The sequence below is a fragment of the Cariama cristata genome, unplaced genomic scaffold (genome assembly GCF_000690535.1).
Source record: "Cariama cristata isolate BGI_N322 unplaced genomic scaffold, ASM69053v1 scaffold2994, whole genome shotgun sequence".
Taxonomy (NCBI): domain Eukaryota; kingdom Metazoa; phylum Chordata; class Aves; order Cariamiformes; family Cariamidae; genus Cariama; species Cariama cristata.
In genome coordinates, this window is record NW_009612215.1 from 1 (window position 1) to 22,894 (window position 22,894).

The following is a 22,894-nucleotide window of genomic DNA, read 5'->3' on the forward strand; positions in this document are numbered from 1 at the left end:
TATATTCTTAATATTTTAGTAACTATATAAAATTATAGTATGTTATGTATACTTAGTAATTAGATATGTACAGGCAAATCTTATCAGCAGGACTGGGCTGGAATTGCAGCAACAGCAGCAGTTTCCATTAAATGTTCCCCTGACATATCCTGGGAAGTGTTCTACCTGTGCTAATCATGGGGGCAATTTTCAGAAAGCCAAGACAGAACTGTGAAGTCCTTAATTAAGATTAAAAAACAAGATACTTAAAAACCATTGAAAGTGGCAGTTGTGTACATAATAAATATACTGCCTTGTGTTGTGTTCTCAAAGGCTGCCCATATTTGAGAATTATGTACTAATTTAAACAATAGTTTGAATGCTAAAGACCATTTTTAGTAAACTGAGCGTTTGGCGTGTTGAAAGGAATGGGAGAGATGGAAGAATTTTTGCCTGAGTGTATCTGGTCAGGGTGAAATGGAAGAATTTTTGCCTGAGTGTATCTGGTCAGGGTGAAGTTTTGTCTGCTTGTGCTGTTGGTGGGGAAAGGAATGATTAATCGCTGTTCCTGTTTCAAACCTGTTTTACCGCACAGCTCTGCAAGTATTTTAGTTTTTAATCTAATGAAATGTATTTCAATTATATGGATTGTTATCTTAACATAAAGGAGGCTTGAAACGAAATAGGAGGGGAGAAGTATGCAATGGGCAGTCTCTAACGCCTAACAAAATATCATTCTTGTGATTGCTCTGTTAATACTCTCTTAGGTCTGATATTTGTGGTTCACCCACCTTTTTAGAATTAAGTTTATGAATGTATATTACTTATTAATCTCAGATAAACAAAACATACTTGAATTAAACTAACCATGAGAACACCGTTTTGCAAGAGCCTGGCAGGAGGAGAGTTATTTAAAAAATGCAAAAAAAGAAAACTTCAGCCTCAAATATTTGCAGGTGTTTGGTGTCTGCTCCTGACTCCTTTCCAAAAGCGTGGTAGAGGGATGTTAGCAGCCTGGCACTTCTTCAGTGTGAATTCTGTGCATATGTGCCAGACAATTTGAACCATCTGTTGCACAAGGGAGAGCAACAGGAAGGCTATTTAGGCACCTGGGATAATGATGGCATTTTGAAGCACCTTGCTGGGTGACACAGCAGGTCAAATATCAAGTGATCTTTAGACAACTTCTCTCTCAGGAGCGCAGGTGTGCTGTTGAACCTTGGCAGCAGGAAAAAATTGGCTAAAGCTGGATCTTTCCAGAAGGGACTATTACCATACTAGAGTACCTCTGAGCATCTGAAAGGTGAAGGCAACTTCAGCAGTTCAGCCCCAAAAGGGAAGAGAGGGCAGCTGCTTATCGAGTGTATTTTTGCCAGATATAAAAATCAGGTGCCACAAGGTTGTGTGCAGGATAGAAGGTACACGTGAGCTGAAAGACTGAATTCAAGTGACTCTTCTGCATGCTATCCCTTGTGCTGCTGACTTCAGAAAGAGTCCCAGAGTGCCAAATTTTGTCCATCTGTTAATCTCCCTGTGTCTGCTAGGTCTGGTGCTGAAGAAAAATTTAGTCTGAAACTATCTGGGAAGAGACTAGAGTATGTGCATATTACTGTAGACATTTGGACTTGGGTCAGAGGTCAGAATTGGGGACTACCTGTCTGTCACACTTCAGAGAGAGGTGTTTTGGTGTCACCTTGTCCAGCTCAACAAAAGCAAATGCCATCAGGAAACCTTCAGATGCAGGTGAAGACTTTCAGGCTGTGCCCTGTGAAATGCCATTAAAGAAGAGCTCTCAAGCAGTCAGTGCAGCACAAAATAACCCAGGAGCTGCCAAATGTTGTAGCTAGCATTTCTACAAATACAAATACCCTTTTTTTTTTCCCAGTTCAGAGTTAAAACATAAGTTACAAAGGATTTGATGATCAGTGAAATTAATGACACAATACTATCGATTTCAGTATTTCTTTAAGATGTCTCCCAAGGGATGAAATCACCTGCAGTTTTATTTGACCAGGCTGTAAGCGAGGCTTCTTGGAGTGTGTTTTTGGTATGTGGCTGCTGTGCTTTGCGGTGCAGTCAGTCTGCATTCACACAGGGCATACTGTGATTCCTGGCAGCACCTGACTCCCTGCTCACTGCTGCGGGGTGTGGACTTACATTGGGTCCCTGTCCTGTCCCTCCTCTCTTCTCCCAGCATATAGCTCTCGCAGGTGGGGTGAAGTGATGAGCAAGGGACTTAGGACAGAGCTTTATAAACACATTAACAGAAAAATCCTCATATAATGAAGTTGTTCATGTTCATTCCATCTCTGTACCTCGTGTTGCTTCTTCCCTTCCCTGTGCACCCACCCTGCAGACCCAGGGAAGAGCCCATCAGTCTGAGTTGCCCTTGGACTAACACCTGGGTCAGTGGCACACTGATGTGCTCTCTGTCTTCATCCTCTGCTCTTATGTTGACTTAGGGAGAGTTTTAGCTTAGAAAGATGAATTAAATGCTGGTTGATACCTCAGAAAAGCAAAATAGACTACTGTGAACACCATGAAGGCAATAGATAAGAGATAAATAATGCCTTAGGTAATCTGCATTGTCTTCTTCATAACACAGTATACGTAGAGGGAATACAATAATAAAAAGCAAATGTAAGAGAAGACATATTCAAATGAAAACAATTTTTTCTGTTCAGAAGGATGAACTTTGGGATTTCAAGCTTGAGCTGAATCTTGTAAAATCTCTATTGGAATATATTACTCTGCATTTGCGATTACAAAGAAGTACTTTAATGCACTAACCAACTGACTTTTGAGAGGAATTTATGACAAGAAGGAAAAAACTATTGCTATTCTCAGCTCCAAAACAATGATGTCATTATATTCATGCTTTTTTCATATTTGGTTGTTTCTAAAGGGGAATGCGGGAGTTGCGAGTTATGCTGTCATGAGGTCAAGTCACCCAGCCAACCATACTTCTGGATACCTTGAGTTTTGCACAACTCCCTAATGATCCACTGAAATGACTGTAGCAAAAGTGGCTGTCCTCACTCTGGGGGAGAAGTAAGATTTCTGTGCTGGGCCATAGAACGGAGGAGGAGCTGCTGTGTAACTTTTGATGAAACTTTTCTTGACTGGGGGACCTAAAGAAAGAAAATTCTTGGTTGCAAGGCATGTCCGTGGCTTCTGTCCTACTCTGTGTGCCAGGCAGATCTTCTTGGAATCACCAACTGCTTCTGATCTGAAGCCCTAGGCTGGAGGGAGACTGCAGGTATTGGAGATACTGGCAGGAGCAAATCTCAGTCCCCGTGGCTGGGTTCAGAGATGATGCAGTCCCAGAACTGCAATGTGGATATGACACGTAAGCAACAGTGTGCAAGGCTGGAAGCCCTTGAGTGGGTAAGGGTCAGTTGGAGATTGAGACTGGAAAATACAGGATGTCTCTAGTAGTACAGAAATGAGAGGAAATGGGTGACAGATACTCTGTGCCAGAGGCTGCAGGAGCTCATGTAGGGAGATTGGGCAGTAGTTACAGCTTGCAGCCCTAATGAGAATAAAACATGATAACTTGGGGAGTAAAGTGTGGTCTTAGGGATGCTGGGAGTGGTGAAGGTAAGATGTACAAGGTTGGAGTCATAGTAAAAGAAACAGTGATCAGAAATATGTCTTCTTTAGTGTAGGTAGACAAAGAATGTTTTAATCCAGTCCTCACGTTCACAATAGTAGAACAGCAGCTGCTATCTGGCCTGGAGGTGGATGGTGCCATCTGAACGCAGGGTCATTAGTGATACTGTTTGGGTTGGTTGATTGCTTTTTCTTTCCCAGCCCTATGCAGCAGCTAGCAGCTTCCCACATGGTCAAGTGTCCTTTGCCTCCCTTGCTGGGATGTCGGGTGTCTCCCTGCCTGGGGCTGAGGCAGCACATTCTGCTCATTGCCAGGGGCTGACTAGGCACGTGGGCAGCAGTTGACCGGTTGGTACTTCTGAGCCTCCTGACTGCTGAAAGTGCTTTTGGCTCCTAAACCAGCATGGAGAGGCAGTTTACTATTCCCTGACTAGTATAAGCCTTTCATGATCTCTCTGAGTCCTGTCATAGCATCCTCAGGATTCATCATGCTAGAGACAATTACTGGGATATCCAGCAGTAGGAGTGTGACATGCCTGATTTTAAGAAAAGAGCTTTCCATTAGGACAAATCCTAGATAGCTAAATGATTCATTGCCAAAATGTATGGCTACATTCTGCTTCTGCTAACTTTTGTACTCGTAGGTACAAAACTTCATTAGCACGTTCACTTGCAGAAAATGTAAATGTGCTCGGTATAAATGTCAAGGTAGTTGCTGTCCTGAATGAAAAACTGTCTCATATTTTTCTCATATGCCAAGAAAGGATTCAAATGCAAGAGGAAAAAAAGAGTGTTGAATTTGGCAGCTGGCAATTTTTGCTTGACCTGTCATGTGCTGAGCATGATGGGAATAGGTTATGACAGGTTTGTCATATTTAACAATGAGTTTGTCAATGTTTTGTTAGCACTGGGGAATGTGCTTCCATCACAGAATTTCCTGGAAGAATAAAAAATGCTCATGTAAAATTAACCACAATTAGGAAGTCTCAGTTTTGACACTTCTCAAAATCTTGAACCTGGAGGCTATAGAAACCTGAGTTCTAAATTTGGCAGCTATGCAGAAGCTTTGGTGTGTTCCCCATGGGATGTTCCTTATATTGTTTCCCTCTGCTGCTGCCCATAGAATGAGTTTCTGGACATTGGATCTATTATTTTTTTTTATTCTAGGGAGACATTGCTCACCAACTGCTCTTTGTTCCTTCCATTCACAGTGAGATTACCTTTTCAGGAGTCTTGCTTGAAGATGTGATTTGGGCTGTCTGTCCTCTCCTGCTGGAAGGGAATGGGCAAGGAATTGACTCCAAGAAGAAAGGGACTTAGGGTGAGAGAGATGCAATGGGTGTACTGGTGAACCTCAGATGCTCTAGAGGAGCGGTTTCTGTTGCTGGACCCTACAACACTGATATCTCTTTATAATTCCTGAGTCTTAATCTATAAGACAATTACTGCATTTCTTTGTTTAGAGTTGACACACTTTGATATGAGACTTTTACACAGAACTAATGAGACCAAAGTAGTGAAGTTGTTAGGTTGCACAGCTTTGAGAACATTTCTGTTAAGTTCCCCCTCTTCTCTCTCTCTTCAGCCCCTACAATGTAAAAGAATCAGTGAAATGTTTTCTGATAATGAATATTTAAATATAATGTCCTGATTCCCTGTCTGGGTGTTAGCCTTTTATATTAAAAGGAATTTAGATAATGAAGATTTCCTCCTCAGTCAAATTTAGAAGAGTTACTTATGGTTGTGAGGGTAAAAAGTGGATGTTAGAAATGTGAAGCAACTGTAGTATGTGTTTACTAAAGCTGTATAGGAGGTAACAGACACATGTTTATTTTTTTGGTGTGAAAGCTATTTTTCCAATCAGCTTTTGGCATCCAAGCAGCAGAAATCTGTGTTTACAAGTCTGTGAATTTTTAAAGCTAAAAAGCTGTCTAATAACTAAAACTGTGATTTTTTTTTTTTTTTTTTTTTTAAAGTGGACTATTCTAACAAATCCTCCACTTTCAATCAAAAAATAATTTAGAGAGCAGCTTTTCACCATTCTTACAGTTGTGTCCTCCATGATGCAAGCTGTACTGGAACTGGACTTGCTCGTCCAAATAGGTGAATCCTTTAGATTTTAGATTTTTTTTCTTCACCTCTCTGCTTCTGCTATATCAGGTTGGTCTTTTTCATGTCCTTCACATAAATATTTCTCAAACTGGAGCAAGCTTTGATTCTACCTGCTTCTTGGCTAAAATCCTGTTCAGATGGTGTTGCACTGAAGCTCATGTACAGACAAGAGAGAACTGGAGGATGTGGCTGCTTCATCATCCAGGGTCTTCAAGTTGATTGTCTAAGCTGATTCATGTCAAGACTGCGTTTCTTTAAGAGCAATCATAGATGTGTTCATGCTCTCTCTCCTTTTCCCTGTCCATTGCAACATGATATAATTATTTCCTCTCCTTCTCCAGTCAATAATGGATGTATCTCTTTTCAAGCTCCTAATTAAAAGTCCAAATTGTGCATTTTCAGGTCACAGAGCTCAATAATGTGAAGAATATATTACGAATGCCAAAAAGCACAAAGAAGCATGCTGTTGGGATTTATTTTAATGATGACACATCAAAAACCTTTGCTTGCGAGTCAGGTGAGTAAAATGGCAACACACATTAGAAAACATAAGAGCATTAATTGTGAAATTATAAATGTATTATACCTACACACAGATTTTTCTGGGCATTTATACAGAACTTGAGGCAGATGAGTGGTGCAAGGTGCTGCAGATGGAGTGTCTTGGAACGCGAATTAATGACATTAGCCTTGGTGAGCCTGACTTGTTGGCATCTGGAGTAGAGAGGGAGCAGAGCGGTAGGTACATAAATGTTGACCTTTTAAATCTTTAGTTGCATTATTTTAAAGTCTTTTGGACTGTGCATATGAATATCAAAAAGTGGAGCAAAATTGTTTTTCCAAGCCCTCCTTCCTGTTTTGTGGGGGTTGGTTTTGTTTGTTTGGGTTTTTTTTTAAATTGCTACCAGAGATAATAAGTAAGGTAACTGGAATTATTTTGGAGTAGCACCTTTCTTTCTCAGACAAGTTAGTTGCTCTTGGAGATGGGGACTATCTTTTGTTTTGTGTTTTCTTGTATAATGTCTATACAAAGGTTTCAGTCTGTGACTGGGGCTCTTTGGCAGCATTGTAAAGCAAATAATAAATAATAGTAATTGCATGCAAAACCTACTTCACTTTCCTATGCAAATTAAATAATTACATGCACAGATGCAATTACAATGTATTTATTCATGCACACAATTTTATCAATTGTTCACAAATATCAGGATTATGATGGTGCAGTTCTCTTCGGTGTCTGAATGCACGCACAAATGTTTGATACCTTTTGATTGCAGCATTCTGACTGCCCCAAACATGGAGTTTATTGAGTTACTGGAAGGGATTGAGTCCTTGTTTTTGAATTAAGTGTTCTAAGTGGAAATAAGATCTTGTATTAGAGATGGAAAATAGGAAATTCCTTTAATGACTTGCACATTTAATGGGCAGGGATTTTAGACTAACCTTTTGTTTTTCTCCCAGAGAGATTCAATGTGTATTTGATGCCATCCCCTAATTTAGATGTGCATGGGGAATGTACCTTGCAGATAACATTTGAGAATATCTGTCTTTGGGACATCCAGAATCCCAGAGTAAAACTCGTCTCTTGGCCATTAAGTGCCCTCCGACGCTACGGGCGGGACCCGTCTTGGTTCACATTTGAAGCAGGGAGGTAGGTGTGTGTGTGTTTGCTATATTGCGTTGCTTTTGTCCGTGGTGCTGAGGGGTGCTCTGAACCACTTCCAAAGGTTGTTGAAGGACATGAGAGCTTATCTTCAGACAGAGGCTAGTCTGTACCCTCTGCTGAAAAAGAAAATTAAAAACTTGAAAATATAAAAACAAATAAAAAAACCTCTTAATCCCAGGTTGCAGCTTGAATGGAAGCAGTTGCCAAATAAAAGTGCCTCGGGTCAGGAGTGGGAGAGCTGAGGTATCCCACGGGATTGCAGGGTGGGGGCTGATAGCATTGTATACTACTGTATAGGGTTGTTCTTAAAGCAAGCTATATATGAGCCAGATAATTAAATGGACAGATCTGGGAAGAAAGGGTGGATGTCATTCCAGAATTTGTATAATGTGGGCCTTTGGGCATGGAGTTATGGGCTCTATAGTAGGAAAAGAGGAGTTTGAAGCTGACAGCAGTGAGTGCTAAGTTGTTTCCCTAAAGCAAACTAGAGTAAAGAGGAAGGGACTCCTGTTTTCCATTGATGATATTCCTGTTTTGCAACTTTTTAACAAATGGATTTATAAGAAATGTGAATGTAATTCCTTGTTTTTGAGATCTTGTTCTGTATTGCTTCCTGCAGCTCAGTCTTAATGAGCTGAAGTCTTTGTCTGGCTGAAGGTGGAGCACTTGTTTATTGAACTAAACTGTCAAATGCTCTCTAAGGGATATGGATGCATTATTTTAGATAAGCACATTAAAGAATTAGAATAGTAAAAGAGAAACAGATCATACAATTAACTGATAGATAGGAAAGAGGTGTTTAAATGTCCATCCTCCATATTACTGCAGAATTTAGTCCTCTTATGGGTGGACAAGGATACATTTTTATTTAGCTGATCATGCATTAGCCATGATAAGACAATGCAATTGAGATGCTGAGGATATGTATTTATTGTTTCAAGTGGATGACAAAACTCTGCAAATCTCATTACAGGCAGTGTTAAAAGTCTGAAAGGGGAAGACAAATTAATCCTACCTGGCACAGATTCTAGATAGGATCTAAATATAAAAAATCTGGGTCTTGTGCATAAACTCTCTAGAGCTTAAGCACTTATGATGGACTCAACTAAGTACAACTGATCTATGTTTGGCGAACGCAAGACAAATATGGGCTAAAATAGTAAGATTGGACCAGGGCTGCTAAGACTCATATGCAAAGACTTCTAGATAGCTTTGTTCCATATTTCAACAACCTTTGTTTTCTTACTGCTTGTGCAATAGCACTTCTAGAGCAGCGTGATAAAGTTTTGCTTGTTCATGGTGACCTGTAAACTTTTTGCTTTGGCAGGATGTGTGACACAGGAGAAGGACTATTCATCTTTCAGACCAGAGATGGGGAAGCAATCTATCAGAAAGTTCACTCGGCTGCTTTGGCTATAGCAGAACAACATGAGCGCTTGTTGCAAAGTGTGAAAAATTCAATGGTATGGCTGCTCATTACGCTAGTTATTTCGTACTGGACACTGAAGAACAACATGTTTCTTCAATGTGATTTTTCAGTTTTAATTCACAGATAGTAAGCAATCTGATTATTGTTCTTATTAAACTCTGCTTGTTTATAATGTTTAGGGTAATATATATATAACTGGGATTGCTTTTCAAGAATCAAAACAACAGGGAAACTTATAGTCCTTGATTTTTGTGTTTGCAAAGCTATCAAAAAGTGTGAATTAATACAGAGATGATAAGCTTCTGTCAGTGCACATTCTCGTTAGGTTCCTTTGATTAATCAGCACCATGACTTTGTTTGGAAGCATTTCTCATCAATCTATTTGCAAAATGTTGTGGCTCATGCTCAGTTTTCCATTTTCTAATTGATGTCTACACTCCAAGGATGATTTGGAAAGAGTCATATGGTTCAGATTAAACTATGGGGGTGGACTAGATGTTTATCTGATCTCTCAGTGGATGTCTGTTTTCCACAAGTGCTTTTTGTATTTAAAACTTGTTTTATGACACACATGACTGGTAGGAAATATAGAAGTGTAGGATGCAAAACTAATATACAGACTGAGAAAAGGTAGTGTGGGATCTCCAAAAGCATTATGTCTAAGGAAAAGCAATTTTATGGCACTTACACCTAATGTGCTTCAGGATCACTTTAATTTTTTTCTCTTTTTTTTTTTTTTTTTGGTCATGAAGCCTGTAGAGTGAAAAGGAATGTTCTGTTTAACCCATTCACAATGGTCTCTACACTCCAGAACTCCCAGGGTGACCCAGGCAGCAAAATGAGTATGCTGAAGATAACAGGCTTTCTGGAATGTATAAAATGTCCAGAATGGATAACTGTGGAAGAATTTGGCCATAAACAACATCTCTGTTCTAGGCAGTGGTAATTGGTTTATGTAATCCACAAGAAGACATATCTTTCTCTTATTGTAAACATCAGCGCTGCAGTTATCCACATCCATGTCTAATCCTCTCAATAATTCTACTAACATCTTGGTTTCAGGGGTAAGTTGTAGTGATGAATTACCCCAGTATTAACTGGATGACCCAGCTGGGTTGAAACAGGAAATGCCATTACTACTTGTGGAAACTTAAGAAAATATGAGAGTGGGTGTTGAGGGAATGGAGAAGGGAACAAATTATCTTAAGTACTTGCATTTCTTTTGTTCTTCCACTTTCTTGAATTTGAGACAGAATGGAAGCCAAATACATAGTAGGAAAGTTATTTCTCTTAATAGCAGTCCAATGAGGAGGAGAAAATGAGGAGAGGAGGAGCAATAGGAAGCTCTTTCCAAGTGTCCTGACCAATCTAGTGAACTGGATAACTGATTGCTTTAGCTGAGCATGCAGGCAAATGGATAATTCTGTCATTTGTAGAGCTAGTGGGATAACTGAAATGGAAAAGTGAGGAAAATGCAAGTCTGTTTCTATGTGGGTCATGCAATGTCTTTATTTTCAATAGGAAAGAGACTAGTTAGTGTTTCTCTCTCTCTCTCTCTCTCTCTCTCTCCCCCGCCCCCACATATAGTGTGATATACCAGTGTTTAGTTGCTGCTACTCTGTTAACTTCTGGCTGGTGTCATTACAATGTGGTCGATTCTGTAAAGCCCGTGGGGGAGTGCTGCGTCTGTGAGGTTGAAGTTCTGAGGACTTGGAGCCTTTCTTGTGGCAGCCTCTGCCCTGTGTCTATTCAGGCCACGTGCTTTTCCCAGCCCTTCCAGGTTCACTAGGAAGAGCTTGACGCTTTGCTTGCTTTCTTTCAAATACATTAGAACTAGCAGGTGAACTCTACAGCCAGTTTCAGTGCTATTTTTCTCTTTCCCAGTAAAGTATCATCTAACACCATCTTTGCTGGTTTTGACTTTTGTTTAAAACCAAGAACCTTTTAGTTCTAGTTAATGAAGGGAGTTCTTGTTCAAAAATACCCAGAATTATCTAAGTTGAGACAGATGGGTAGATGATACAAGTACTCAACAGTAACTAAATTAAGCAGATTAAAATTAACCTAGGCTAAGTCAGCGTAACTAGCTAACATTTGTAGCCCACCAGGATCAGAAACGATTAAGTAAGCTGTTGAGAGCACAACTTCATTTTCAAAAAACAGGGGTAAGTTCTGTAACGATAGGGAATAGACTTACAGGCAATTTAATATTTGTTGGTTTTATATTTATGTAATAGCATTTTTAATAGATGATATCTGATGCTTACTGTAAAATTTCCATTTTACAAGTGCAAAAGCTCAACAGATACACCGTTGATATAGATTTCAATAGAGAGCAGCTGCACAACCTCTAAAAGCTTTTTAATGAGCACTGTGTCCAGCCACAACCCCTAAATCTAATTTTATAGACCCTAGAGTGCTAAGTGGGGGATAAGAACATATTCCTGGTGAACGGAAAGTCTTGTAATTTAGTAACAGAATATAATTGTTTCAGATGAGTCCATATGCCCCTGAATACGAGTTTCCCAAGTCTGTCACAGAAACATTGTCTGGTTCTGAAATACTCAGTAAGACTTGGTGGCTTCTGTGGGGTTCAAGGATAGTCAGATTTAGAAGTTTAGGCAGAGGATTGTTATATCAGTGTAGAACTCAGGTGGCTTATTTTGCTGATTACAAAATATTTGTAAAGTACATCTTTGTTCAAATTGATTGATTTCCCCTGTATTTTTCTTCTGCTTTTGAACACCTCAGAAAGGAGTTAATTTTAAATGCTTGTCCTTCATGCTCAGCTGTCTATATTGTTTCTATCTCCAAGAATTATTTACCCTGAGTGAATTTTCGTATTAGTGAAGCTTGAGCTATTATTTACAGAAAGGGTAAATAAAAGAAGAAAGTAGGAGATACGGTGGTGAGAAATGAAGTCTACACTGTGAGTGTCTTCAGTTTGCTCCTGCTACAGCAGCGATGTGAATTATCCAAGAACGAGGTGAAAATGATATTAAGCTACCTGAGGGCTCCTGGAAGCTGTGCAAACAAGGAACCAACCAAAAAAACCCCCACAAAAAAAAAAGCAGTTGACTATCCCATGCTGATAAAGCAAAATAAAGCTGCCAAATAGCGTTGAGAATGTGGGCTATAATGTGTCTGTCACCTCCCTAGCAGTCGCTCTCTTTATGTTACAGTATGTTGGTTCAGTTTGTGACTATAACTGGCTCTGGCTCTTGAAATGCACATGGAAAATTGATGCGATAGTGGTTCCTCAGCAGGGAACCTCACCCTGACACTTTCTGTTAATGTGCTGTTGCTTTCTGCTGAGGTCTGAGCATATGCTGACCAGAGTCTGTGACACTTTCACAAGTGGGTTTCATTTATTTTCCTTTTCAGTGAATTCAAAGATCTCTCCCTTTTCTCTTTTAAAGGGAAGAAAGAGCTGGCTTTGCTTAGTGATGCATGAAACCATTCTGGTCATTTGGTAACTCGTCTTATCCAACTGTTTCTTTCCTTTCACTTTTGCATTGCCAGGCAATGGAAAGAAAATATCTATTCAAATTATATTTTCACGAGTATTTCATTGCCATGAAAACTGACAGGAGCAGTGCTGTGACTTGACTGCTATCATTTATGCCTGCTCTCAGTTCAGGTTACTTTAAAAAAGACATTACGACTTGACATCTCACTGGGAAGTAATAACAGTGAACTTCCCAGTTTTGGCACCTAAAGCTCAGTGCTTCATAGAAAGATGCTATTAGCCAGTTTACTGGTAGCCTTCCCTGACTCTTCTTCCCCGCTCAGCAGCTCAAGTGTGCACTTTGCACTTGATCCATCTGATGTGCCTCTGCCCAGGCTGGAGCCTGCTATTATCTCTGACCATTTTCACAGAAATTTGTAATTAAGAGTGGAAACGGTGCTCATTAACTTTTGAAATAAGAGGAGAATATTGAGTATTAGTGTAAGATGGATAGCAGTCAAAACAGCAGCAATATATTAGCACCCTCTAATTTCTGAAGTTGTTTTTATTAGTTTGCCATTCTGTAGTTTTGCTGTAATGAATTTAGCAAATGTTTCTTAGGCAATTATCATTCTAATTGGTTTTGATTGATTACATGGATTTGCTTCACTGGGAAGAATATTCCCTCAAAAACACAGTGAGTGCAATCTTCTCCAATTGGGGTTCTCAAGATGAAGGTTTACCTAGTGCAAGTTGTTCTGCAAAATCCTTGAAAATTGGATTGTCCAGCCTGAGGAATCCAACCAAACCTAACAAATCTTAAATCATCTCTCTTTTCTTTCCTTTTGGACCCATGTTCACACCTAGCTTGGGAGGGTGTTGGTGTATGGATGTTATGGGTTTTCAGGTGGGGTTGGTTTGTTTGTGTGGTTCTCACACCTAGCTTGGGAGGGTGTTGGTGTTCAGGTGGGGTTGGTTTGTTTGTGTGGTTTTGGTGGGTGGCTTTTGTTTTATTTTGGTTTGTGCTTTTTTTTTTTTTAGCAGGCAGTAGTTTTGTTTCTAACGCAAGTTTTGCTGATTGTTAAGGTGGGATCTAAGAAAGAAAATACTTAATCTTTCCTCCCTGAGCCCCCAGGACTTCTGGGAACCAACCGCACCCTGTGTTTTACCCAGAGCTGTGTGTTAGCCCAGCAAACTACCTTAGTATAGCTCTGTACATCTCTCATCCAGGTGAGAAGAAGTGACAAGAGGTGGTGGCACAGCGGCTCCTCAGCTACTCTTGACACTGGTTGCCGAGGGCTGCCAGTGCTGCTTCTCCATCCCCTTCCTCTGCAGATCTCTCATGGCCACTGGAGCTGCGGGGTGGCTTTGTGTTGTCCGTCGCCACTTCTTACATCTTTGCTGCTACTTTGCTTTAAGCGTGACTTAACGTAACTTGGTCTCTGCCACGTGTGCAGGGAACTGCATTTGAACTGCTCTGGGGATTCTGATCTCCTTTCAGATTTCAGCATTCTCCTTCTCCCCTGGGCAGAAGAGGGTGAAAGGCTATGGATTAGGTGCCCTCCAGTTAAGAAATTACTTGTTGTATTAATGATATGTGGAGTTGCACGTCCCGCCTGGCTCTCTGCTCGCAGCCTTTGCTCACACGTGTTCCAGCATATCAATTCCAACTGTTTTCGACCTGCTTACGGTGCCGGGTGCTTCTGTGGCATAAAACCAGGTCATTATCAAGTTATTCCTACTCTCTCTGTTGCCACAGAGATACTGTAGGTTAATTGTGAGAATGAAATCAATCACCATTAAAGCTGCCTTTGCTTGCAGTCCAAGGTGTTTTGATGAAATGCTGTATATTCAAGACAGAACATACTAATTCTTTTCTCCAGCTGTGGGATTTTGAAATTTTTTCCCCTACTGATTGTGTTCAGGAGAGGCACCCCTTCTGGCCCTTTTCTGTGTCTTTATCTAATCTTTCTCTAGCTATGTCTCTTTGTTCTCCCAAGATAGCCTCTTGGTTTTTTGCACTCCTGACAGCTGAACTGTTGCTCAAACTGCCTTAGTTTGCTGTCCAACTCACCAATAAATGGAACCACCAAAAATGGTATCTACAGCTGGGAAATGTCATACTCACAATGCTCTGCTGATTTTTATTCCCAGTAAAAGATCCATCGTTGTTTGTTTCCATGGTGCTGAGATGTCTGTGGTGACACTGCAAAGGGTGTCGGGGTTTTAGCGAGGGAGCGGTAATAAATACACTGTACAATGTAGGTGGAACCTTGTGTGGTGCAGTGATTCACATCCAGCTGACGTGGAAGTGGGTGTTTTAAGAGCAGGAGTTGATCTGGGTTTGGTTTGGTTTTGTTTTACCTTCACATCACACGCACAGTGTCCACTGTACAGAGAGGAGGCTGACGGTAGATGGCATTTCTAAATATCTTGGAAATGAGTCTCTTCGGATACAGCCAGCCCTCACCTCTTTTCTGTTCTTGCTTTGCCTGTTTCTATTTGCTTCAAAATGTACTGATCTTGTAAAAAGTTCTTTCACCCCAGATTTTGTGAAATGAAAATGTAAAACTTACTCTTTTATAAAAAGCTATCTTTATAAATTAGAAAAGTCAAGTGCAGTCTTGGTGTGTTTGAGCTGATGTTTTCCTGAGCTTTGGGAGGATAATTTTAACTGTACTGTGAAGCTTATGATAAAATCCAAATATTTTTATCAGCTTGCACATCTTACTGAATTCATGGGAAAAAAATGCCTTAAAGGAGTCAGTTGTTATGTATTTTTGTGTTAAGTATAGTATAAATAACAAGGGACTGTGATTATGTAAGAAAATGTAGCTGAAGACCCTGTGTGGAGGGGGAAGCGTGAGATAGGGCTTCCAGTGGTGCAGTACAGCCCATGTGCTCTCCTCTCAGCATACCTGGACATACTGTTCATTCAAGGAATCTGGCTGAAGGATGTGGTTGTCTCTTGTTGAACTCTTGTGCCATCCAGCCGACATGTTCCTCAACTGTAGGAGTGGGAAGATTAATAGAAATGCTTCAAAACTAACAAGAACAGCTTGTCGTCACTCATGTGAAACATGTCCAGTCAGGTTCTTTGTATGGTGAGGCTGTGTTTTGCTTTGGTAAGTCGCTTGTGTAGCTGGGAAGACCCCTCTGATGGCTAAAGAGGGAACATACCGGCACTCTTCTACCTTCTGCTGATCCCTGGTTTCTGTTTCAGCTGCTTGAGTTAGAACTCCCCTCAGGGGAAGCAGTGCTAGCCCAGGACCAGGGCAGCACCAAGGTGAGGTTTGGTGTGCAACAGCAGTGTGGCCTCCTAACCCGAGTGATGTGTGCCCGTGGAGACTAATCCCCGAGTTAGTCATTGCTGCTCGCGTAGGGTGGGCAGATGGAGGGAGGGAGCGGCTGTGGCAGCTGTTTCATTAGAGGTTGTTGCAGCCAGTGGTCGTGCTACTCTCGGACTGTCTCCTTCACATCAGTGTACTGCTTTGCAGCTTCAGATGAAAATGAGCGAGCGAGCCGTGTCCCTCAGCACCATGGTGCCCTTGCCCCGCAGTGCCTACTGGCAGCACATCACGCGACAGCACAGCACTGGCCAGCTCTACGGTCTGCAAGGTAAGGGGCTGGGGTGGAAAGACTCAATGCACAAGCTGGATCATGACATTGTTGAATCATTTCGGTATCTGTCCACCTCACTGAAGGTTGATGTTCAGTCTAAACCAGTTGCCACCGCTGTCTGGTTGAAGGACTGAAGAGCACATCCCACCTTAAGATGGACAACTTGGCAGAGGGTTTGTCATCAGGAGGTGCTTTTCTTATCTCCCATTGGAGAGAGTTCCTTCATTTGACAAGTTTTCTGGCTGTTTTTACAGGATGGCCAGTTACTAAGTTTGCCCCATCCTTCCTGCTACCAAACTCTTTTAATGGCACCTGATTTTTTGCCAGACTTATAACCATTTGACTCCCCTCTCCTTTGGATGGATGCCTCACACTAAGAATGACACAGTCTTCATTATTCATTTTGTGTACTTGCTAACATTCAACCAAAACAACTGCATCCTCAAAAACAGCTGAATTAGGGAAAGTAAAAGGAAATGACCACAAGAAGTAGTTCTAGAAAACTGCGGCTTGAACAGCTGCAGTGGTGCCGCCGTGCATTACACTGTGGCCTGAAGACAGGCAGGTGTCTTCTCCAAATCCCCTCCTTGCCATCAGCCCAAGGGACAGCACAGCTCAGTCCTCTCTTGCCTGAAAACCTCCCCAAGTTGCAGAGAGGGAGGAATCATTCCCCGGGGAGGTCTCTGCACCCAGTGTCCCTCCATGGTGACCAAGGGACATCTCCTGGTTACTGAGCACAGGGGTGGGGATAGGGAGGGGAGGGGGGACCTGTGGGAAGGATGGCTAACAGGGGCTTCCCAGCAGTGCTGATGTGAGCCATCTCTGCCCCTGTATTTCAGAGAGTGTTTCAAAACTGAACTTCAGTCTCCTGGGATGGTGAAAATGGCAGCACCTAACAAGCACTCACTGCTTTGTGCCAGTTACCCCAGAGGCACCTCTGGAGTAGGGGCTGCAGGTGCTTGGTACCTCTGAGGAGCCGGTCCAAAGTCAGCATCTTGTGCTCATGTGTGTTTTTAGAATTAAAAAAAACCCCAAACAACCAACACCCACTTTGTATTTCAAACCTCTCTTCAATCCACTCTAAGTGACGTGGATTGGCTGAGTTAGTGTTTGTACAGAAGTTGGTATTGATGAGTTCTGATGTTGGGATCAGGGCATTACTCAGAAAAGCCAGCAAAAAACAGACTAAACACTTAATGGAAGGGGGACAGCCTGGAGTGTTGAACGGAAGGAGCCAATACCTGCCATAAATTTATTTTCACAACATATGGAACAAAGGCTGAGCTTGATTAAACATCTGGATGGTAAAGTTTCCCTGGATGAAGCAGTTTCCCTTCACTGTGGGGGCATTAGAAAGTGAAGCTCGTCATCAGGATACGGGCTGTTTCTCTGTCATCCCTGAAGGTCAGGGCTGGTGTGTGCTGCTCCAAGGGGCAGCCCTGCTCTTGGTGCTTCATCCTGCTGTAAAAAACCCACAGGTAAACCTGTGTTTAGCAGAAAACCTCAGGAGCTGGTAGGGCTTTCTGAGTACTAACATGGAGGAATCATTTACCAACATCAAGCATTTAGAAATCATTATACAGACATTTTAAAACATCCCAGTTTCGAAAACTTTTAGAGACTCTTTTTTTTTGGTTTCTTTTTTTCCCTCCTCTCAGATAGTAGGAGCTTCTCCAGGAATAATGAATAATAGATAGTTGTTTTACTTTTTAAAATAGAGCAGGAGATTGTAGAGGTTAGCACCTGCAGAACACGGAGTATCACAAGCTGTGATTAAAAATTACAAGCGGTAGCTGTATGCCATTCTGGTTCTCAGCAGATTTTCCAGGGAACCACAAAAGCCGGTATTTTTCCTTTTTGCTTGTTCCAGCACTAGAGGGGGCAGGCAGCACACGGAAAGCCCCAGCTAAACCCGGCAAATGTTTCGGAGAAGGGCTGAAGAATAAAAGCAGTACTGACATGCCTGTTCAAATTTGTTCAATAAATTAGGGCATGGGAAGATGACCTGCTGGTGGCAGCCTGTGGCACACGGGAACAAGACTGCTTGCAGCACTCTGACACAATCAGTGGCTTGGTCTTACTGTGCCTTACTGTAGAGTCCTTTATTAAAACAGTAATTCAGCATTGAGTTGACACAAGATAAATAGACTGTACGGTACAAACTGCTTGTTTTATATTTAGAAAAATAGCTTGCTTGTTAAACTGGGGAGAAAAAAAAAAAAGGATTCTAGGAGATTGTCGTCGTGAGAATGTAGTAAAAGTCTGTAAAATAAGTAAGCTGTGCAGCCAGCAATGTAATTAGGAAAGACACTGAAGTCCTTGTCTCATTCATCAGTCAGGGCTATGACTTCAGTGTTACCCTGAGCACCTCTAATTAGATTAGGTTGCCAAAAATCTTGAAATGCTTCAATTATTACTGGAGAAAGAAATATGGAATAATTGGTATACCAGGTTGTACAATTCCATATGCATGAAGCAGCATTTCACTTACTGAATGGCAGAGGCACCTGAAACCTTGTCTGCAAAAACTTTCTTCCACCAAAGCTGGAATTTATGATTTCTGAATTGACTCTTGTCCCCTTTTCTAATGTTCAGAGAAGAATTGATGCTAATATTGTGAGATAGGGTGCATTTTTTATTTAAAATGCAAAGTCAGAACTTAAAAATTATTTTGCTTTGTATAACTTTCTGTTCTGAAGGAACTGAGAAAGAAAATCCGAGATGGTTCTGAGATGAAGCAGCAGATTAAACAGAGGTAGATTTAATTAAAAGGCTGTAGTCTGTAGTTCACATGGTCCTTTATAAAATGCTGAATAAGATACTTATGTCTTACTGAGTATTTTTCTGGTTTTTTTGCATCTGACTTGGCGAAGATGTTTCTAGCCCAGTGAAGCTTCATCGCACAGACACTTTTCCAACCTACAGGTCAGATCATCGATAAAGGACTGCAAACAACTTTACAAACTCTTTATCTTCTGACAAAGTGCCCCAGTGGATGACAGTGATGATAAGCAAGGATGGAAACACAGAAAAGTTCAGGTTGGATGAAAAATTCCTGCAATACAAAGTGTTTTTTAAACTTTGCCAAAAGTTAAAACTGTTCTGTAGATATTGGGGAGGGGAACAAAACCAACAAACCCTTCAGTGTTTCTTTTGTATCTTACAGCTGGACAGAGAGGAAATCACTCCCTAAATATTTCCAAATGTTTTTGTATGACAGGTATGTTGTAAATATATGAGACTTCCCTGTTGTAGTGTGGTTCCATTTTGTCTATTACAGCTGTGTGTTCACTGATGTCAGCTCTGTCACCCTCGTTTGTTGTAATGCTTATCTTATTTACATTATTGTTCAGCCTAATCCTTGACCTTTGAAATGGTGGCCAGTTTTAAGCAGCTATTGGATACAATTTTTCCTGTTTGAAGCCTGATGAAGACTTGATTGATTTCTTTTAAAAGCACCCTCTCTATCTTCTATTTCCTGTATTTATTTCCGTCTCTGTAAATGTTTCAAATAAAAAAGAAAAAGGTCCCCACTTGATTTGTGGTACAGTGCTTTTGTTATTGCTATCAGCATCATGAACAGGGCTGTTGTGGAGCCACTGGGGCACTCAAAGGGCAGATGGAGGGGGCCAGTGGTTTGCTGTGGATCCCCCCTCCACATCTGAATCCACACAACCACTTGTTGGATGTCCTAGTGAAACAGCGTGGTGGATTCAACAGGAATCTCACAATCCCACAAACCATTTGGTGGCAGAAAGCCAATTCTTCTGTTGTGACAGTATCCATCTTAGGCACTACTTTCATACATTGGCACCAGCGTCTTAATTAAACAGACTTTTCAAAAATAGCATTGTTGACTACTGTGTGCTATGCCAAATGGTCAGAAATGTATAACAGCTGTAGATAGAAAGCTGTGATTACTCTGAATGCAGATGAAGCACTGTGCTTGGCGAGGTGTAGTTAAATAATTTTGTTAACAAGCTCTGAGTAAGAATGCCTTGTCAGGTTACAAGTCAGACTGATTGTCTCTAACCATCTCATTCCAAACACGTTTAAGGACTAGGTCTTATTTTGGTTGCAGCAGTGAGGGAATATGGTTTCTGCCTCTTTTTAATGGAAAAAATTTTGGGATACAAATCTAATGATAGTTGCATTTATATAAGTACGTATAATGTTAGCAGCTAATTTTTCAGCAGATATCCTGGAAGTAAAAGAATGCAGTGGCCAGGTAGGTTTGTAGAGAATGAGCTTCATTTGTTTGTGTTTGTAGAGAATGAGTTATGACCGGCTGATTTTCTCATATGACAGAGGTAATGGTCTTACGATTTGAGTAAAAATAGCAAATATCTTGGCTTTGAATTCTGAACATGAAGTTTCAAAGCAGACTGGGAGGACATGATGTTGATCATGACCCACATGATGACTAAAAGTAGATTTCAAAACTATACTCGTAGTTACAGGGAGCTGTACTCAGAGATGCTGTCGCTGTTCAGTGCTGGAGGAGGATACGCAGAGTAGCGTGTGGTTCTGTGTCTGCTTCCAGTCTTGGTTAATAACCTGGATGGAGCAGTAGGGAGTGTGCTGACTAAAACTGCGGATCTATAAAATGGGAAGGAAGGACGCAGCCATACAAGATTAGAATACAAAATGATTTGGACAAATTGAAGAAATTCAATAGGGACAAGTGCTTCTAAGCAAGGCTAATTGACTACACAAATACATAATGGGAAGAGAAGCAAGACAGCAGCCCTTTAGAAAGGGAGGTAAGGGTTATAGCAGATTACAAGACAACAAGGCCATGTTGCTGCAAAACAACTAAATGTCATAAGGGAATGTAAAAGCATTTAGCTTTCAAGACGGCTGAAGTAATTCTTCTACTCCACTTAAGGCCGGCAAGGTCTGAGTCCCTTATGGTGGCCAATGCCAAGCCAACGTGCTCAGCTACTACAACTAGCTGTGCCCTGTTACAGTGCTGAGGCATTGGGATAGTTCTGCTCTTGAGTTCACCGTGTGCTGTATAATGTCTTTACCTTCTTCATTCAACAAACTTTCTCTCCAGGAAAAAGGAAGGAGCAGGTGCTTCCAGCTCAATTCAGCCTTTCTGTTTCTTACAGGGTCCTGAAGTAACCAGCCATTCCAGTAAGATCTTTTTTTAACTGGTTTGGGCTTAGGATCTGTATGTCAGTTTAAAGAACATATTATCAGTAGTGGAATAAAACACTGGGAAAATATAAGATGTTGTTTTTCTACGTCCAAAAGGTTATAGTAACGGACCTGGAGGTGAGGGAGGCTTTCAGGGAAGCAAACTGATGAGTGTGGTGAAGGTAAATGTGTTTCTGAAAGAAAAAAATCAATATGCCATCATTGTTTAAGATACACCATAGTGCAAAGATAAGCTTAATTTATTGTAAATAAGGATTATGCTCACTTTATTTCAAAGCTGAACTGCTAACATAAATAAATGATTGAAAGGCATGTTATGACTAATAGGTCTTTATCTTTCAGGTTTACTTCTGCTAATGTATTCCCTTTAGAGCTGACAGCATCTGTTGTTTTATCATGGATATGACAGTTCAGTAAATGCTTTTATTCACCTTTCACTCATGCAATGATTGATATAAGACGATTATCTGTGGTTGAACAGTCCAATTACAAAGAAGACAAAAAAAGCCACTCTAACCTTGGCTTTTAAATGAAGAGTCATTAAATCTAGCTCTGAGATTACTCTTTCTGGTGAAACTGTCAGCGAAGGATGGAAAAAAGGCCTAAAAGTAGCTTTGCTTTGAATTACTGTGTGTGTATGACAAAATATCAAGAAGCTACTTTGTTTTAATTTGTGGTACCAACAGATCAAGTCACTTAATCTTTGCATCATTGCTGATTTGCTTAGTTAGCAAGGTCATTAGCTGAAGGAAGTGAGAGGATTTGCTACTCCTATAGTTACTGGCTTTATGCTGAGGGAAAGGTCTTCACTGTATTTTGAGCTGGGGTGTTTAGACTGTACGGCAGACTGTGTGTGTACAACACTGATGCAATGATGCCATCGTGTGTGCCGGTTGGGTGCCGGTGGTACCTGATATGCCAGTGAAAACAGATGCAGAATTGGAGTGGAAATCCTTCAGGTACCTGAGCTACTCTCTGTCTGAAGAGATATACTTCAGAAAACATGCTGCAAATCCATTTGTAGAGCTGTGCGGACCAGGATTACCAGGGAACTCAAAGATCAACGTGTGCCAAATGCTTGAGAACTATTTTTCTCCAGACTCTGCCCTACACACAGGCCCTTCACGTTAACAGGACTTCACAAGGGTGTTTTTGAGCTTATCATCCTTTTTACATACAGGACAACAATTTTACAGACTAGTTTCAATTGCTCCACCAAATTCCAGCGCAGTCTTTTATGTGCTTCAACCTCCTTCTTTCTCGAATGTCCACAGATCTTCCTGGATAACTTTTTCAAAGGCACAAAAGTGTTCTGCAAAGTCATCCAAGTGAGCAGGTCTTTGGCTCTGTGTAACCTCTGCCGTTCATACGGCTCTAACTAACGCTGTGTGATTTCTCAGATGGCTGCTCCTCAAAGACCGGACAGAAATGCCGTACCCTCTGGTTCCTTTCATCCCACAAAAGACCAGTGGCCAACCTGCAAGTCATGATTGTGGAGATGGAAGAATATGTTTTAGGGGCAAAAGAAGAAGGGATTTTAAGAGAAAGCGTAGAGCTGCTTACCCCACTTTTCAAACCCATGCTAAGAAAAGTTACTCTATCTTTTGAGCAGGAAAACAAACTGGTAATAGCACAGTGGGTAGATGGAGACGGTCCAAACTGCAGCACAGCTCGGCAGGTAATGATCTTAAAAGGCTAATCCTGGAATCAAATACATTAGTGGAAAAAAAAAAATCATAATATTAAGGCTTCAAATTACATTTCTTTTTCTTAGATGTTCTTATTATAGGTAACAGAATGCAAATGCCATTATCTAAAATGGTATAAAGGGCAACATAACTACTGTAAATCATCGTGCTGTTGA

At 41.0% G+C, this 22,894-nt stretch overlaps 1 protein-coding gene across 1 annotated transcript; it reads left to right on the forward strand.

The window, feature by feature from the left end:
- Positions 1–6,108: 6,108 nt before the first annotated feature.
- On the forward strand, positions 6,109–18,808 carry DOK5 (docking protein 5). The gene is made up of 6 exons (XM_009698518.1): positions 6,109–6,220; positions 6,322–6,441; positions 7,165–7,354; positions 8,697–8,832; positions 15,744–15,864; positions 18,741–18,808. The coding sequence occupies exons 1-6, from the start codon at positions 6,142–6,144 to the stop codon at positions 18,806–18,808; spliced, it is 714 nt and encodes a 237-aa protein (XP_009696820.1). The 5' UTR covers positions 6,109–6,141.
- Positions 18,809–22,894: the final 4,086 nt, after the last annotated feature.